Source organism: Bombyx mori, chromosome 3 (assembly GCF_030269925.1).
Source record: "Bombyx mori chromosome 3, ASM3026992v2".
In the NCBI taxonomy this organism is placed as follows: domain Eukaryota; kingdom Metazoa; phylum Arthropoda; class Insecta; order Lepidoptera; family Bombycidae; genus Bombyx; species Bombyx mori.
The window spans coordinates 9377498-9396317 of NC_085109.1; the positions used below are offsets into that span (position 1 = coordinate 9377498).

At 35.9% G+C, this 18820-nt stretch overlaps 2 protein-coding genes across 8 annotated transcripts; both read right to left on the reverse strand.

Annotated features, from left to right (window-relative positions):
- Window positions 1–730: 730 nt before the first annotated feature.
- On the reverse strand, window positions 731–4505 carry LOC101744577 (uncharacterized). 4 transcript variants are annotated; one of them, XM_062674468.1, is made up of 4 exons: window positions 3771–3861; window positions 2831–2904; window positions 2590–2752; window positions 731–1209 (listed from the first exon to the last, which is right to left on the reverse strand). In XM_062674468.1, exons 3-4 carry the CDS (start codon window positions 2750–2752, stop codon window positions 800–802), a joined length of 573 nt encoding a protein of 190 aa, XP_062530452.1. In that variant the 5' UTR covers window positions 2831–2904; window positions 3771–3861; the 3' UTR covers window positions 731–799. The 4 variants fall into 4 exon arrangements, with proteins under 4 accessions (XP_062530452.1, XP_062530448.1, XP_062530445.1 ...); XM_062674464.1 differs by lacking the exons at window positions 2831–2904; window positions 3771–3861 and adding an exon at window positions 4428–4505; XM_062674461.1 differs by lacking the exons at window positions 2831–2904; window positions 3771–3861 and adding an exon at window positions 4280–4448.
- Window positions 4506–5005: 500 nt separating this feature from the next.
- Window positions 5006–18801, reverse strand: LOC101744429 (dihydrolipoyllysine-residue acetyltransferase component of pyruvate dehydrogenase complex, mitochondrial). 4 transcript variants are annotated; one of them, XM_038019127.2, is made up of 10 exons: window positions 18312–18545; window positions 16595–16773; window positions 15797–15979; window positions 15165–15206; window positions 11762–11938; window positions 10055–10302; window positions 8761–8855; window positions 8042–8241; window positions 6916–7018; window positions 5006–6004 (listed from the first exon to the last, which is right to left on the reverse strand). In XM_038019127.2, exons 1-10 carry the CDS (start codon window positions 18428–18430, stop codon window positions 5875–5877), a joined length of 1476 nt encoding a protein of 491 aa, XP_037875055.1. In that variant the 5' UTR covers window positions 18431–18545; the 3' UTR covers window positions 5006–5874. The 4 variants fall into 4 exon arrangements, with proteins under 4 accessions (XP_037875055.1, XP_021207401.2, XP_037875056.1 ...); XM_021351726.3 differs by having other exon boundaries at window positions 10055–10350; XM_038019128.2 differs by lacking the exon at window positions 15165–15206 and having other exon boundaries at window positions 18312–18801.
- Window positions 18802–18820: the final 19 nt, after the last annotated feature.

Here is an 18820-nt window from a genome sequence, read left to right on the forward strand (position 1 = left end):
CTGAGAAACGAAAAAAAAGCCGGTACCTTGAATCGATAACTCCCTCCATTTTAAAGTCATTTGGAAAAAATAATAATAGATAGCTTCATATAAGTTCAGATAAGTTCGGAGATCTTGAACCTTTGATAGGTAGGTAAATAAATTCACTTATGGATCATTCTGAGTCTAGGTATTCAGGTTTATTTTTATATCACCAATTTGCTCCATTGGTTAATTATTTTATTAGTGACATATATGAATTATATATCATTGCGTTTCTAGAACCCATTATATTAGATATTGGAGAAAATTCTAGCAATGTTGAACGCTTAAAATTTTAATAGTTTAAGATACTGATTAAACATTTTTACTATAGATAATAAAAAGAAAGTGTGTCACCACACACGAAAGCCCATTTGCAATGAAGGTAGCTATTACCAAAACCTACGGAGTCACACCTAAATATGTCGCAAGCGATTGTGTCTGAGCACTTGACTGTGAGTGGGTTCAAATGGTGAAGTGTGGTTCCGAGTGTGTACCTCAAGAGTAACGGCTGTTAGCGCCCCGTTTCACAACCCACTGAACATTCCCCCAGTTTAAGTGTCAACTCATTGCTTGTGTACACTAATTGTTATGACGTATACTTTATGTGTCGATAATACAACCTGTCATCGAGTAATAATTTAATGATACTAAATTACTTACAGGTTCAAACTGATTGTATCCACGTTCATTATTAAAACAGTTCCCAGTCTTTCGAATTAAATTTATTTCAAATTTTTAAAACATCTGTAAATATCTGGAGATACTATTAAAATCATTATTGTTCAGCTTTTATAGGTTTCTGCAACTGGGCTTTAACGGAATCCTCTTTCATCTTTGGAACGTGCTTACGAGACACGTCCCGTGTTTTCTCCAACATCTCATAAAAATGATTCACTGGCCCGAACCATCCACAGCCTAGCTCCGCTTTCCCAAGCCAGACATGTCCGTTTGGATCACTTAATACCATATTCCCAACTGGACAGTTGTCGTTAAAATCACAACGAACAACACTTCCATCCGGATAGTAATACTTTCCAGGACCCCAGAAACTCCAATCTTTCAATTGACCTTCGTACCTCGCGTCATCAGAAAAATGTATTATTACTTCATCGTTTGCTCCTAGACGATCGTTCTCCCAAACGCCCTTGTAGCTGTCCCCTTCAGCCGTAATGTACACTCCTGGTCCTTAAAAGGTAATTATGCAATCGATTGGATGTATTTGTAAAACAAAGAGACAAATGCGTAACAAGAACAATGCATTTAAGCAATTAGAACGTGACGATTGTTTGAATGGGTGTCTCTATACACGGCCCATTACACTGTGAAATTGAGAGGTACCTATTACCCAAAACAGTGATGTCATGACGTAAGATCTCAGGAAGGCTATGAACTTGCGATTATACGTAAAAAATATATACTTCCATGTATAATTATTTAAAACAAATGATTAAATTTCAAAAAGCATCGTCCGCTTAGTATGTCAGCGTAGGTGCATAAGTTTATATATTTGTCATTTAAAAACAAAGAAGAGTAATAACAGTTCATGGCTACTAGTGCTTTGAAAGGACAATGGATGCCGTCTAATTGAAATATGTGAAGTATAATTCTAATCGATCATTGTAATCTTTTAGCACTGAGCATTGTATTATGTTAATCGGCACGAATAGTAATTGGTTATACGTCAATCTAGTTACATATGTTCTTATAATGACATCATGTGATCTGTTAAGTTTCATTGTTGTTTGTCCATATTCGGAGTACTTAAACAGCAACAAGCCAATAAACAATCGGCATATACCTGCTACTTTAAAAATAGATGGAAACGATCTTTCATGGTTGCACGTATGATTACTTTATTATATTATATTACTTTATATTACTTCGTGGCAGAAACAAGCAGGTCGTCTTGCGAATCGACACGGCGAGGGAGTGATTTGAGCACGGAGACTCGAATCTCGCGATAGCATCTTCTAAGATCGCCTTCTAAGGCGATGCTCGACTTCTGCGAGTCCACCATCTCGCAGTAGGAGACGGCGGAACGAGAAAGGTTGAGCTCTTTCCTCTCCGCGCCAGAGGTTCAAGACAGAAGACAATACGAGGATACGTCCCTGCTCCTGTAGGCGGTGGCCACTCCCCGGTCAAGGCCACGGGGCAACCTGAGAGGGTTGAGGCAGCGCGGCGTGCTACCAGCACTCTAACGCACTCCGAAGGAGTAGCCTCATAAAAGCGTCCGGTTGGCGGTGTATCGCGTCTCGACCCAACAGGATGGTTTTGGCCCAGCGAAGTAGCCCAGGACACCAGCAGCGGCCCGCTGTACCGAGACGGCTGACGTTGCAGAGCCTTCGTTTCGCCTTGAAAGCTCCGTTAGCCGTTAGCAATATCACATTTTATCTTAGTAGTAGATAATTCCTGTCATCAAAAGAAGCTATTTTAAGGTAAGCCACGGTCGGTCGTATCACCATCGCATCGTATTATCGGTGAAAATTGCCATCAAATGGGATGCTCTCTCGGTTGGCTTCGTCAAAATAAGAATATTGTTCAGAATAAAACGAACGTATTCAATACCATGCATCTTAACACTTCGATCTTTCTTTTTCGCTTCAAAGTATCCGTCGTAAGTGTCACCAGTATCGTGTTTGAAAAGACCTTGATCTTGAACTACCGGCACATCCTTTACGGGTTTCTTGATCTCTGACTCCGATTCCCATTCAGTTGACATTTCGGTCATCTAAAAGAAACAGTATATGTATGTCAAAAAAATTACATAAGCTTTACAGTAATCTCTGCGATATATGTAGGTATATACCTATTGGTTTTTTTAATCTGAATTCAGGTGAACTTGACAGGTAGTACAACGTATTAATTGCGTGCTAATTCCTGCTGAGAAACATTGATAGATTTGAAGAGTAAACAAACGGTTTACACTATGGTGATGAGATTTTCGTCTCTAGTTGCGTGACGGTGCTCACGTATCTACGAACTGCCATAGACATTTAATACTGGACTGTTGTTTTTTTTCTTTACATATTTGCTAGTAGCCTAAGATGCTCTATTCTAGCTTCGCGCAGACGAGTAGGTCAGCTCACGGGCTCAACTTAGCTTGAGAATTCGATAATACTAGCCCTAGGAAAAGCAGTGCTTCGCAGAAGCTACCGCCGGATCGGAATCGCGACCCACTGAGAAGATCCGGCGAGAAACTCTGTAGGCTGTGTCTATGGGTTAGACTGTTATCCTCTACGTTCATCCGCAGCAAAAGTAGATTACTCGTGATGAACTAACCATTAGTGGCTTATTCAGGGGGACGCAAGTACTTTAAGATTGTTGTTACTAAACTTTATTTCCGTTCGAATCACAGAAAGTCTTCTTAAGCAATAATAAAATTAATTTATACTACTAATGTTATAAATTTTAAAGTTATTAAATAGTTAATAAATAGTTGAATTGACTTATACAAAATGTAAGAAAAAGATAATTTCTAGCCTAGTAAATAACGTGAGAAACGCCCGATATTAGCTTAGCTTATTATATATTATAGTTGTTCGCTGTTTGGTGATTTCACTTACTATCAGTGAACGTACTAAAACACAAAGGACACCAGCAACTCCTTATCTCGGAAAAAGGCAATGTGTTTCATTCGTTCTAAATTTTAAATTTAACCCGGATAAGATCGCGGGGCAATTTTAATATATTTTTAATTATGCATTGAGATAAGTACTATCCTTACGCGTCAGACTTACGATCAGTACCAGATTTTTTTTATTGTCCTTGTAGGCAGACAAGCATACGGCCCACATGATGGTAAGTGGTTACCGTCACCAATAGACTTCAGCAATGCTATGGGCAGAGCCAAGCCGCTGCCTACCGCTTAATACTCTCCGCAAGCCTCGTTTGAAGGACATGTCATAGCGCTCGGGAAACACCGTGGAGGGGAGCTCATTCCATAGCCGGATGGGACGTGCACAACATGTTCGACCACTAATCAATTGCGGAAATAAATATTATATGTTTTGTTTTATTACACTATGAAGTACGTACCAAACCTACCTTTGTGGCCTTTAACATACATGGAAAATGGATTCATGATAGACATGTGATTTCCCCGAAGCCTGTCAATCAATCAACGTGTTACTGTCTACATGATAAACGTGATGTCTTGAAACGGTGAATGCCATACCAATTAGATTCGACGTCGGACGCAAAACAAACATAAACATCTTAGGAACATACTCATTTGAAAAATTATATTTAGAATTACCTCTGTACTATTGAGTTAGTAGGTACTTAAATTGCAAATAAATTAGTGGTAATAAATTAGAGCCATTTCCGCCCCATCAACATCTGAAATGATAAAAAGCTACACACCGTGAGAAATTCTACTTTCTAGATTGTTATTACATAAATACCTTTTATTGTTATTCATTTGTGATTAAGCGTGACATACGTCAGACCTTGACATGAATTGCCAATTTGAAGCTTAATAGATCGTGTTTCATTTTTTCACGAATTTTTTACACGCAAGGGCACGACCTGAATGATCTAATAGTTTAAGAAATACATTCATTAGGGAATATTAATATTCCGCTTAACAGACAGAGTAAATTTTAGAATTGTATTGAATTGTCGTCTGTGTGAAAAAAGTTTTTGACTAGCCATTTTTTAATGTCATTGCCATATTATGTTTCCATAGGTATTACTAATTTTGTTTGTATATTTAATATGTATGTAGGTACATAATTATAGTTTTTCAAATTTTTGGTTTGTTTATATTTTTTACTCTGGAAATCAGAACACAACTAACACAAAAGATTGATACTGTTTTTATCCTTTTTAAACTTAACTCTAAACTTCGAGCTAATTTCAGCATTAGTCCAATTCCAATCAGGCGAATTTCATGACAGTAGAAATTGACAAAAACACCAACTGGTGTGAAAGTAAAACTTTATATTAATTTTAATGAAATCCAAAAAATAAAACAAACTCGTCTGTAAGTAAAATATATTTCACTAACGTTCATAAATAATCTAGCATCATCAAAACGTTACAAAGTAACATTACAAAATTTTTAACAAAACAAAATAATGCTTCGTTTCGTTTCAATGCATACATTAGTTTCCATACTGACGTCACAGCTGTAACGAATTATTATTACATATTTACAGTAAATTACAATAAATATGTAGATCTACATTCCGAACCCTACTTCTTTTTAAATTATTATAATAAAATGCGTAAAAATGTATATTTCGTCACGAGATTTTTTTTCGGTCGTTTCTCATAAATCACAATTATAGTTTTATTAAATACGCGCTTTCAGCAAAAGCTCACTCATTAAAAGCGTAACCACAGAATAAATATATAAATTAAATATTAAGAAAACCGCGACGATCAAACTGTTTATCAAAGCTTAAAGTTAAGCTTTTTCTTATTTCGATTAACTACTTTGGTCCTTTGAACGAGCAAAACTAAACTTTTTATTTGTGATCGAAATAAAATGCGAAAATTGTACTAATAATATTGTGATGAAAAAAAAATGTATGTTCTGTGTCCCCGTCTTACGGTGATACAGGACATCCAAAGGAGCCAAAAACACACGAGGCCATCTCTTGACAGGTTACAATAAATTTTACTTTTTTTCTCCCTTTTTTAATACGGATACCGGTAAAAGCGACTATAATAAAAAAATACAACTTGTTGTTAAAAATAAATTAATACCGTTTCAAAACACTTAACCTTAAAATGTCAGTTTTTTTTTTTTTTTTTTAATATCGGAATTAGAAATGTTCGTCTATGTGTATACGTTTTCGCGACATCCTTTCGTTAAGCTGAATTGAGGTAGGACCGTTTCTCTATTTATAAAATGATGTTGGCGGGATCTTCGAGGTTCTCCTTGAATACTTTCATCCATTGAGCGCCGATCGCTCCGTCCACCACCCTGTGGTCGGCCGACGCTGTGAACGTGACGAACTTGGCTGTTCGGAAGCTGGAATAAACAAAAAAATTATGCAATTCTCATGTTGTATTTGTTATTTTAGCTCTTCTACACACACTCATCGCTTTTAATTATTATTATCATAATCCTCTCGCAGGTCTGCTAGAAGAGATTTCTTAAAGAAATAAGCAGTGCCTTTGTACATAATTTTCCTATTACTCTGTACTATGTCTTCTTTTCTGTGTGTACATATTACATAAATAAATAAATAAAATAATAAAGCGGTAGTGAAACATCGTTCGCTTGCAAAACTAAATCCTATAGTTATATAATCCTATAGCTGATATCAGTTTTACTTTTGGTAGTGTCGCTTATCGAGTGTCATTTCCGTTGCAAAACACAACGGTAGAAGTGAAATTTAAAACGTATTCTATCTCTTTCGCTCTTATAGTGTGGATTGATAGATATTAAGTTAATATAAGTTGAATCGTAAATTCGGTGGAAAAAAATTTGGCTTTCTCGTCATGAATATCCTAATAAATGAACACGTATAAAAGACACTATAACTATACTGAGACCTTAGAACTCATATCTCAAGGTGGGAGGCGACATTTACGTTTTAGAGATGTCTATGGGCTCCCTTAATCACTTAACATTAGGTGGGCTGTGAGATCGTCAACCCATATACGCAATAAATAAATAAAACCACAGTAGTCATTATAGTCACAAACCGACACCTTTTGTCCGGAGAGAACGACTCTAGCCGACCTCTGATTATTAGTAGTTTTTAATGGCTGTACACACAAATTGGAACGCTAATGGAAGCTTACGGTGCTGCGGTACGGGGGCTCCAACACGACGTATTCAGACGCGGAAATTATAGTTGGGATTTGACCTGATGACAGGCACGCTGTTGAGTCTATTTGGCTGGTGGTCATGCTGATAGCTAACAAACAACATACCCGTTTGGTTCACTTTGGTCTGGAATGACCAGTTCTTGTACGCCGCCGCAAGCTATAATGAACGACTGGGGGGGATTGATGATGGCGTTGAACATCGTAATACCTGTCGACAACAAACACTTTCGTTAATTACGGAGGTCGCAGCCTAAGGTCTTAAAGAAAACCGAAAATGAATCTAAAGTTTATTAAAATTAAAAAGATTACAATGAAACTTAAACTTAATTAATGCTACTGGTCTGTCTTCCGACGATGTGAGTTCAGAAGTGCGGGCCCCGTGGCTGGCTTCGAAGCTCCATGAGGTAAAGGTGCTGAATCGGCGTCCCCGCACTCATGTGCGTCAATGTGCCATTTACGTCAATGCACCGTTTCTAGTGTGTTGCAATGCTGTCTCAGCGTTCACGACAGTCACGTACGCCAATGTATATATGTGGTAAAATTCCTATTGCATATCGGAATATTACATAAAGTTAGGGTATATAACACGTTATTGTCATTTGTTTTTGTCACCTCTGCCTGTTTTCATCGAATCAATAACACTTCAATAATATAATAATAATAATCGACTGAGTCGGATGGTTAGCGCCCTTAACTGTTGCTTAACTGTTGTTCGATTCCCATATCGGGCAAACATTGTGCGGTGAACAGGTAATGTTTGCTTTTTGTCTGAGTGTTTACTATCTATAATATATGTATATATACGAACGTATCTAAATCAATCACTGGTACCCATAACACAAGGAACCCTAAATTGGGGCCAGACGACCGTGTGTGACTTCTCTTCTTCTTTTTCTCCACCTTATCTCACTAGGTGGGGTCGGCACAGCTGATTTTTCTCTTCCATTCTCTTCGATCAGCCGTCATCTCAATACTCACTCCTCTCTCTCTCATATCGTCATTCACACACTCCATCCATGTCTTCTTCGGTCGACCTCTTCCCCCTCTACCTTGCACTAGCATTTCCATACATCTCCTAGTCAGTCACATGCATCTTCTCTCTACGCATCACATGACCATACCACGCTGAGCGTGTGTGAGTTATTCTCAATTATTTTTATTATTGTTAAAACTCCATCCAAAACGAGATGTCATATGTTTACACAGCTAAACGTAGATAAAGAATACATACCGTACATTCCTAGGTTCGATACCGTGACAGTACCGCCCTGGTACTCTTGAGGTTGAAGTTTACCGTCCTTGGCTTTCTGCGCCAATTGCTTCATGTTCTTCGAGAGGTCGATGATGCCCCGGGAGTCAGCGTTGTGCAGGATCGGCGTGATGAGGCCGGTCGGAGTCGCCACGGCCACACTCACGTCTACGTTGGAGAATCTGATGATAGACAAAAAAAAATTATTTCAAAGAAAAGTCGGTTTCAATATCATGATTAGATGATACATCATTTAACGTTAAAGCTTAGGTAGGTACGTCATTTAAATCCTTTAATAATTCGCTTCGTATGAAAAGACACATAGTGAAATGTGTGCATAGTTTTGATAATAAAGATTTAAAAGGTAAACAATAACTAAGAAACATAATATCTTGTACTATTTAAATCCTTTATTATTATTCTTATTTTTATTTTATTCTTGTATTATTATTTATTATTATTTTATTATTATTATTATTATCCTTTATTTCTAAAATTTATAAATTATTTGTAATAGAATGACGCCTTTATTGAAGACAGGGTCGTGCCTCAGCAATATACGTGAGACACTTCCAAAACTTCGAGATTGTGCGCTACAATGCTTTTAGTTTTTATGACTGGCAACACCATGAGAGCTGTAATACCTTTGAAAGCGTACTACACAAAACAGTTTTAATCAATTATTAATATCTCAAACTTACTGTCTTATGAAAGACTCCATCCAATGTGAGTTGACTGTAGGCACGCGCTTGCAGGCAGCCGCCACGGCTTTAATGATGAAGTCGTTCACTGAAACCTTAAAATTATCATTTTTAATGACATAGTCCGACGTGATGTTTGTACTATGCAGTGGTCCGGTTTATCGGGATCGGTAACCTTTTTTCCGGTTTAATTGATACCAGAGCACTGTTGTCGTTTAGTTTATTTTAAAACCGTAGTGTCGCTACTATCGCGGTTTGAAAATTAGCTATCTGTGCAATCTCTGACGCCATCTTGCCCATATTCAGCGGTAATCGTAATTGTCATAGTTTATTTTTTGCATATGACGTAGGTAAGAGTAAATTTCTGTTCGCTGTTTCATTTTAAATATTATAAATATATACATGAAATCTTTTTATTATTGAGCATTAGATTAAAAAGGTGGATTCCTTTAGAAATTGACACGTTGCTGTAACTACTTATATGATCCAAATCTTATTTTCGATATTTTGATGTTGATAATTACGACAGTAGCGACACCGCGTTGTATCGGCACAGCAATATATTGCAACTAAGGTCCAGACTCCAGACTTACTGTCGCCTCTGAAAATAGCTAATATCCTAAACTATGATTCATATCATACCTGACGTTTACATCATACCTGACGTCACAAGATAGCGGCGTCATTTACGTTAGCATTCTAACCTTATCAGTATAATAGGCTCTGGCATTTAACGCGTCCAAAGAGCCCACAATTTTTTATTGAATATCGTTAATCGGTTAGTAGTAGTTTACCTCAATAAATTTACCTTACCTCAAATAACTTTTAATTTTTTTATTGCTTAGATGGGTGGACGAGCTCACAGCCCACTTGGTGTTAAGTGGTTACTGGAGCCCATAGACATCTACAACGTAAATGCGCCACCCACCTTGAGATATAAGTTCTAAGGGTCTCAGTATAGTTACAACGGCTGCCCCACCCTTTAAACCGAAACGCATTACTGCTAACATGTTAGAGGAAGTCTGAAAGTGGCACCTGTGACAGAGAAGTTGAGAAAGTGCGCGTTTGGGATGGTATGGACATGTGATGAGACGAAATGAAAATGAGGTTGTTAAGAGAGTGTTAACTATGAATGTGGAAGGATATAGAGGTAGAGGTAGACCTAAGAAGAAATTGACGGATTGCATGAAAGATGATATGTGTAAGAGAGGAGTGGAGTATGGAAGGAGAAAACATGTTGCGCCGACCCCAGGTGACTGGGAGAAGGGCAGCAGGATGATGATGAGTAGCTTACCTTAACATCAGCCTTTTCACTGGCTAGCCTCTCGTTAACCAGCTTCCTCATGGCGAGGGTTTTCTCGACGTTGACGGTGACACTGAGCTGGTAGTGCGGGATGCTTTGTTTAGCGGCCGTCAGCCTCTTGGCGATGGTCTCCCTCATGCCGGACAGCGGCAGGTCCACAAAGGTGGCGCCGGGGGCTGGGGCGGGGGCTGGTGCGGAGGGGGCGGAGGCCGGAGCCGCTGGTCCTGCCGCTGCCGCTCCTGACAGGTCACCGCTCTTCAATGACCCGTATAGACCCGTACCTTGCCCTGAAGATGGTATATTTGGTTTGCAAATTAAAGTAAACTTTTTCCCAGTTTCTTTCATTTATTGTAACTTATTACGTGCCTTTGTCAATATAACGAAATACCTTTTCGTTTAATGACAATACACCATCCAGAGGGCTCGGTATAGAACTATTACGAAATTGAAAGGATAAAATACTTTAAAAAATCCATCACCATGAAAATAAATGCGTTGTATGTATGTACTTGAAAATTTTATCCGTTTATCTTTTTCTATAACAACAACGGGGTTAAATAGATATGGATACTGGTCCTTGTGCTGACCTAATATATAAGTATTACTTTTCCATATAATACATTATTTTATTGGTGTCGATTTCGAACGAACGGTTTCGAACGGTTAAAAGTTATTAAAGTATTTCATTCATTGCCGTTTTCGTCACAGGAGCGGTCGTCTTAGACCTTGTAGGGATGGCGTTAGAGTATTTATCCATCAAAAATTTTAATACTTATTTGTACGAGCAATTTTTCATAAATAAAGACTTTAAGGGATTTCATTAATCGTAAAAATTTGGGGAAATAGAACAACTTTGTAATAAACTGTATATTACAAAGTTCGGATTTTCTCATAGTTTCAAGCTAATGCATAACATTTTTCAGTTAAGTAAGAAGACTAAAATTATTAAGTGGCGGTAGGACCTCTTGTGAGTCCGCAAGGGTAGGTACCACCGTCCTGCTAATTTCTGCCGTGAAGCAGTAATGCGTTTCGGTTTGAAGGGCGGGGCATCCGTTGTAAGTATACTTGAGACCTTAGAACTTATATCTCAGGGTGGGTGGCGCACTTACGTCGTAGATGTCTATGGGCTCCGGTAACTTAACAATCAGGTGGGCTGTGAGCTCCTCCACCCATCTAAGCAATAAAAATAATAGTTTAAAAAACTAACAAAATAAGCTTTTATAGAAAATCCAACTAAAAACGGAAAAAAAAATTATTTTTGAATTAAAAATAGTGTATGAAAAAATGATTTTATTGTAAAAAGGCGTGGGGTGCATGGTATAAGTAGTTATAAATATTTTATGAACAGATATGAGTAGTAGGGTTATTTTGATAATATCCTATAACACTATTTTTAATTCAAATTTATTAAAATTTATTTTGCATTTTTTAGTTGGATTTTCTATAAAAGCGTATTTTGTTAGTTTTTTTAAACGAATATTTATTGTTCATTTTTCAGTTGAATTCAATTTTTTCAAAATTTTGTTTTTCCATGTTTTTATTTGATATTGTATTGTCATCGGTCCTTAATAAGTATACCAAATTTCGAGTTAATCCGTCGTTTTGAAGGGGGTCAAAATCATGTTCAAAGATTCCGTTACAAACATACATACATACGACTGAAGCTAATAAAAGCGTATGGAAAATAAAAAATCTCACCTCCTAATCTGATGTTTTTGATCTCAGCCAGTCTCCTAGCCATAGGGCTGGCGTATACCCTGCCCGACGAAGCAGGTTCGGCGGGGGCAGCCGCAGGGCTGGGACGTGGGGCGGCCGGAGCGGGGGAGGGGACGGGGGCTGCGGGTGCTGCTGCAACGGGGGCGGGTGCGGCAGCCGCTGTATGGTACAGAAAAACATGAGAAATTTGTATACTCGTATATAAATAAACTAACTAAATATTAAGAAATCGTCGTGGCCTAATGGATAAGACGCCCGGTGCATTCGTGTTGAGCGATGCACCGGTGTTCGAATCCCACAGGCGGGTACCAATTTTTCTATTAAAATACGTACGCAACAAATGTTCACCGATTGACTACCACGGTGAAGGAATAACATCGTGTAAATAAAAATCAAACCCGCAAAATTATAATTTGCGTAATTACTGGTGGTAGGACCATTTGTGAGTCCGCGCGGGTAGGTACCACCGCTCTGGCTATTTCTGCCGTGAAGCAGTAATGCGTTTCGGTTTGAAGGATGGGGCAGCCGTTGTAACTATAGTTGAGACCTTAGAACTAATATATCATGGCGGGTGGCGTATTTGCGTTGTAGATGTCTATAGGCTCCAGTAACCACTTAAACACCAGGTGGGCTGTGAGATCGTCCACCCATATAAGCAAAAAAATAATATTGACGTACACCGTCCGTATAACGGCCGTCTGGTGTAGTGGTAAGTGACATGGTCACTACACAAGGGGGTCGCGGGTTCGAATCCCGCCAAGGGAAGATATTTGTATGATAAATATAAATGTCTTTTCTAGGGTTATGGATGTATATTAAATATATGTATGTGTATAATAAAAATATTACATTTATTTCCGTTATCTGGTACCTGTAACACAAGTTCTTTACGAACTTATCACGGGACCAGTTATCGTGGGGTGATTGTTAGTAAATATTTATATTATATTTATTATATTTATATTATACCATAAAGAAGTAAGTTCATCATATTGATTCGTATTACAGATTAATTAGGGATAAATTGCCCTTCCAACCAAAAATTGTTTTCCGTATGTTAGTATTTCACAGCAAAATATGTAATCACGAGCCATATAAGTATTTACCACTATTTACTCTGTACTACCTTTGGTTGACTGGTAGAGAATGCCTTAGGCATTAAGCCCGCCAATGTAAATTTTACATGAAGTGTAATATCTAATAAATAAATAAGTATAATAAATATTATGTATGCAATAAAAAGTGCATGTTGGCACCTGCGAGTTATCCATAAAAAATATTATGCATAAATAAATCATGTTAAATATATAGTAGGTATGTGTACTGCCATTCATTTTTATTTAATGAATGTTTTATTAAGAAACGTTATTTATAATTATCCACTATCGTTTTGCTTGGAGGAAATTAATTTCCAATTCGATAACTAATTTTGAATTAATTTGAAATGTTAAATAAAAAAGAATAAGCCCTTAATATGTTGTGAGGGACATGAATTATCTAGGCTTGATCTAATTTAAAATTCCGGTCATGAATATCTATCTAAATGCTTCTAAAACTATAGCCAAATAAAGTTTATCTCTGTAAAATATTTATACAAGCAACAGATAGGGTTGGAATGGATACACAATACGCAAGTATAAATTGATCACTCAACATCGAAATCTTCGTTAAAATTTTGTAATCATAAATTCCAAATAAGGTATTTGTATTGGTTAATATAAAAAAACTAGCTAACCCGGCAAACGTTGTTTTGTTATATAAATCATTTATAGGAAAGACAAATAACCTAGATACCGACTGAAGCGCCCTCTGCTGGGCTGATTCGTGAATCTAAACCATGCAGGGTGCCACCCAAACGCATACAAAAAAAAATCACTCAAATCGGTCCAGCCCGTTTAGGTGGAGTTCAGTGACTAACACACGCACAGAAGAAATCTATACAAATATATAAATCTACAGTGGTCTTTAACTACTGAACCATGCACCCGATTGACTTGAAACTTGGTATCCATGTACTTAATGGATAGGCTAATATTTATATGATTTTGGACTCCCTAATAATAATGACAATAAATAATGATGTTAATTTTAAATGTATGTTGTAGTTTGTAATGTAAAGTACGGCTAGTATATATATATAAAGATTCACGACCCACCGCTGATGTTAAGCAGTATCTGTATCCAGTAGTCATTACAGCCTAAAACGCTACCCATTTTGAGACATGATTGAAGTCTGAAATGCACTCATAGAATGTTTTGTTATACGAACCAGAGCACATCACAACTTCAAAGGATAGTGATAGCTGGTGGGGTTTTGCAACCTGCTCAACCAGTTCTTGAGATAGGACATATTAGTGTAAGAATTTGGGAGTTCAGCGGTAAAGTAGGTGACATAAATATTCTATGCCTGTAGAAACTGATATCACATATTTATGAAAACCCAGCCTCTGGGATAGAAGTGACAGTTTTAATTTTCTATCAGTTCTTATCACTTTAAGCTGAGTAATTAACATTTGACTAATGAATATGTATGTACATATATGTATGTGATAATTTTATATAATAAAAATGATATAAGCAAACTTGAAAATGTGTGAAACTGTTTGCAGGTTACTTATAATATTTTACTGGCTACCTTAATACTAAATTGTTTTTTTTTTTTTTGTGAAACGTGTTCTACACATACGGGTACGGCTTTAAGAAAACATAGTACAATATTAAATTATTATGTTAAGCACAAATTGTTGTCTTTTTTTTATTGCTTAGATGGGTGGACGAGCTCACAGCAAACCTGATGTAAAATGGTTACTGGTGTCTATAGATATCTACAACGTAATGCCGCCAGCCACCTTGAGATATGAGTTCTAAGGTCTCAGTATAGTTACAATGCCTGCCCCACTCTTCAAACCGAAACGCATTACTGCTTCACGGCAGAAATAGGCAGGGCAGTGGTACCTACCCGTGCGGACTCACAAGAGGACCTACCACCAATAAAAAACAAGTTAATATAATTGTCAGCCAATAATAAGCATAATATTGGGACTGACGAATGGACGATCTTCCACCGAACGAATGTTATCACTCCTTAGAGTGATTGTCCGAATTTTACTGATCCTTCATTGTGTTTACCAAAATTAAACATAATTAATATCGACGTATCACGAGAATTTTGTTAGCGTGATCAGGTTTTTGTTGAATAGCTACAGTACTGTTCTATGGTAGCTACAGCAACCCAAAATGTACTTTTAATTTATACCTTGCATGGAACATTAGAAACATTAATAATATTTTTTCGGGTCAGAAACAATTATCGATACCACATACACATGTATCATCCTGACAAATACAGGAAAATAAAGTAAGCAAAATATTTTTTAGTAATTACCTTTATCTTGACTAGCCGGTTTTTGAGGTGTTGCAGGTGATGCTGTAGATTAATATCCATAGACAAATTAACATATTGTTAACAATTAAGCATTAGGAGAAAATCAAATTATTAATAATTAAAATAACAAGCTACTATCCTATCACCATTAAATATGCAAAATGTTCATACTTTCACACAAAAACCACTTGTCAGATTTCTTGAAAACTTCAGAATGCTTATATAGTATAGCATAGTTAACACATCAGAATAGTAAATATGCTACAATATAATAGAATCAACTCACAACAGAAGAGCGAGAGTAGTATCAAGATATTGATATGATTTTCTACAATTAGTGATAATCAAAGTTCAATGTGACCGATCTTCATCAGTATTGCAATAAAAGTATCAAATTAATTCAGCTAGTAGCGGCTGTGTTTCTATCATTGCTGATATCCATGACTGATGCTGATTACTTACCATCACTTAGGCCACATACTCGCTTATAAAAGCAATAATTATTATAATAATCTGGTACTGCATTTTAAAATCATTTTAACTTATTAAAACTTCATGCAGTTATTTTTGTGTGACTTCAGAAACTATATCATGCTGCATGCATTTATTAAAAAGTCATGCACAATACTCACAGTCATCTTTGAAATCTTTGAATGCCGCAACATCATTCTGATCTCCAACAATAATGCACAATAATTTCCCGACAGGCACTCCCTTTGTACCGGCCGGAATCAATATTTTGGCCAGGTAACCTTCTTCAGGTGTCTCAAAGCCCATAGTTGCTTTGTCAGTTTCAATCTCGCACAGAAGATCGCCTATAAAGTAGAACAACAAATAAATTAATCCAAATGAATACACAATTTTATATAAAAAAAAACAGTAATTGTTTGTATACAGGTCACTGAAAAACACGAACAACATATTCTCTTCTTTTTCCAACCAAGCATACATTTTATCATTTAGAGTTCAATATTTGTACTCTCCCATTGTAAAAGAAAAGACAGTTCGCAAATGCTATTGATAAAAATCATTTTCATTTTTTTTATTCTATCAGGAATTATAAGTCTTGCCGTTTTGCCACCTGTCTTTGTTTTTGGAATAGATTTTGACATACTTTTCAACAAAATGCAAAAAGTTGTGAACAAATTTTAATGGAATATTTTGGTGCAATTACATCTTAACTACTTCCATATTAATATACCACATTTAATGTAAGTGAAACAGTAGCACACAATTAGTGTAATTGTGTATAGGTATAAAGGAACTTTTCCTGAAAATTAAGATAGATCAAGTATATTTGTATAGTTATTCACGCCCTGTTTGTTATTAATTACAAAATTAAAGATCGAATTCTCTTTACTGTTAATTTTTATACAAAGAAAATAAATTCACTAAAATAGCCTATTAATAACCATGTTTCCAAGCTATACCTTCACTAAGTTTGTCCCCTTCCTTTTTTTCCCAGCTTACAATTGAACCACTCTCCATGGTTGGCGAAAGAGCTGGAAGGTTGACCTTTATATGTGATGGTAGACTCGAATAATACCTCATCTGAACAGTCCATTGTGGTGTAGATAGAACTGTCTGGTTCTGTGCATGTTCTAACAATCTGAGAATGATAAAAATATGATAGTTACTCTTATATGTAATTTTAGTATGTATTAGAATAGTTCTTTATTGTGTCTAGACCGCAAAAGGAAAACCATGACAAATATAATATACATTTTAATGACCTCCATTCCGAACTACTAGATTTAAAATGTATAGTTTGCATAGATGAATTAAATATCACTTAATGTTTTTTTTTTTTTAAAGACTCAAATGTTGTATAGTGTAAGCATCAATCAAACTGCCATTAATTCCTAAGATGATTACTAGCAAACCTCAGACTATCATTTCTAATAAGGACTGACATCAAATCTGTTGACTACTGTAGGCTAAATTTATGATTCAATAAAGTATTGAATTCATTTAAATATTTTGGACAATCACAGATCAGATTTAGCAGTAGGCAGCAGCTTGGCTCTACCCCTAGCATTGTTGATGCCCATGAGCTACAGTAGCCACTTTCAATCAGGTGGGCCGTATGTTCGATTGCCTGCTATGGCAATAAAAAATAAAAATAAATCATCAGATACAGTGATACTTAAAATCAGGTCATGTTCTTAAAAAATAATCTAGTTTTGTACAAGTTAATGACAAGGAATTATCAGTCATCCAATGGTAAAAATTGTATACTAAAGTAAAGTATCTATGATCCCATTCACATAAAGATAAGTAATCATGCTTCTTTTAAGCACTGTGTTTGAGCAGTGATTTGTTAGTAATTAACATTTTTATATCACTGATGTTATTAAAGTATAGAAAATCTTGGAACGGTGTTATGATATTAACTTTATAGTCCTCAAAGTTTAAAGACAGCTACTCAGTAGAAAGATAGGATATTCAACATAGATTATAAATGAATGTTCTATTATGTCTGTTAAATTAATTTTAATTATTTTGGTCAAAATTTACTACAATATGTAGCAAATAGAAATTACTTTACTTTGATTTTTATTTTTATTTATAATTTTAAAATATCATAAAAAAGTATATTTCTTAAATTTATCTTGTTTTAATCAGAGTAAACGATCTTAAGGGTAGATCAGAATTTTGGGTTAGTTAATGTGATCCAAATATGGTTTTTATACTTATTTTCAGATTTTATTAACTTGCTGTTAAAATATATATATATATTATAAATGATACAACAGATCACACCTAACATTTAATCAGTTACAAATAAAAATAATAAAATGTATCGAATGTCACTGAATCATGGATAAATTGATTGTGCTCGCCAAATTGTTGATGCTTGAAACATTATTGAATTAGACTTATATGATATTTTTTTAAATCACAAATTCTGAGTTTCAACCATCGGACACGTGTGATTGCCGGTACATACTAATCGCAAAACCATGACAACTGCCAAGGTGAAGAGCAGCGACTGACGTTGTGGGTTATGCAACTACTACGAATTACAGCGCCAATTTAGGATAGTTTACAAAACATTGTAACATACACTTAATTTTGAAATATAACTAATTATACGTAATGTCTAATTAATATACTATCAAATTATTTAATTTCGAAAAAACTTACTTATTCGTAACTTTCCTTTTTGCCAGTTCTGTACTAATGCACCTCGTAATGTTCGACCGTATAGCTTTCTTAAGACCATCGCTTAAGATTTGATTCCGTAACACAATTGTTCGCAACATTATCAATATTTTTTACTAAAACTATTCCGTCCAGATGAGCGGGACGGTTTTTTGGAAACCGTGAGATCGACCTTCTGCAATCTGTAGGTCGTTGAGTTGATAAACTTGACAATTGTTTTGATTGACATTTGATGACATCTGGATGTCAGACATTTTTTTCTTTTAAATTAAAATGAACGAGTTTAACAAATGGGTGAAAAAAAAACTAATAGAGATATTGGAGTAAAGCAAAATTATAGAATAGAAATCATAACTATTTTAAAGGTTAACAATAACAGGAAGACCTTTCACAGAATATCTTATTTTGCGCTGTAAAACTGCTTTCTCTCCGATTTTGTAATTTTGAAACTTATACTGTGTGGTATATGTGATGCACAGAATACATATTTT

Bases quoted from the DNA above. Each gene is read 5' to 3' on its own strand.
- LOC101744577 (XM_062674464.1), bottom strand. From the start codon at position 2,752: ATGACCGAAATGTCAACTGAATGGGAATCGGAGTCAGAGATCAAGAAA. The intron at 1,210-2,589 runs GTATTGAATACG...TTACCTTTTAAG, and splicing joins TCGAAGTGTTAAGATGCATG to GACCAGGAGTGTACATTACG.
- LOC101744429 (XM_021351726.3), bottom strand. From the start codon at position 18,430: ATGTTGCGAACAATTGTGTTACGGAATCAAATCTTAAGCGATGGTCTT. The intron at 15,207-15,796 runs GTGAGTATTGTG...ATTAATCTACAG, and splicing joins CAAAGATTTCAAAGATGACT to CATCACCTGCAACACCTCAA. The intron at 8,856-10,054 runs GTAAGCTACTCA...GATAATTTTAAG, and splicing joins GTGAAAAGGCTGATGTTAAG to GTTTCAGTGAACGACTTCAT.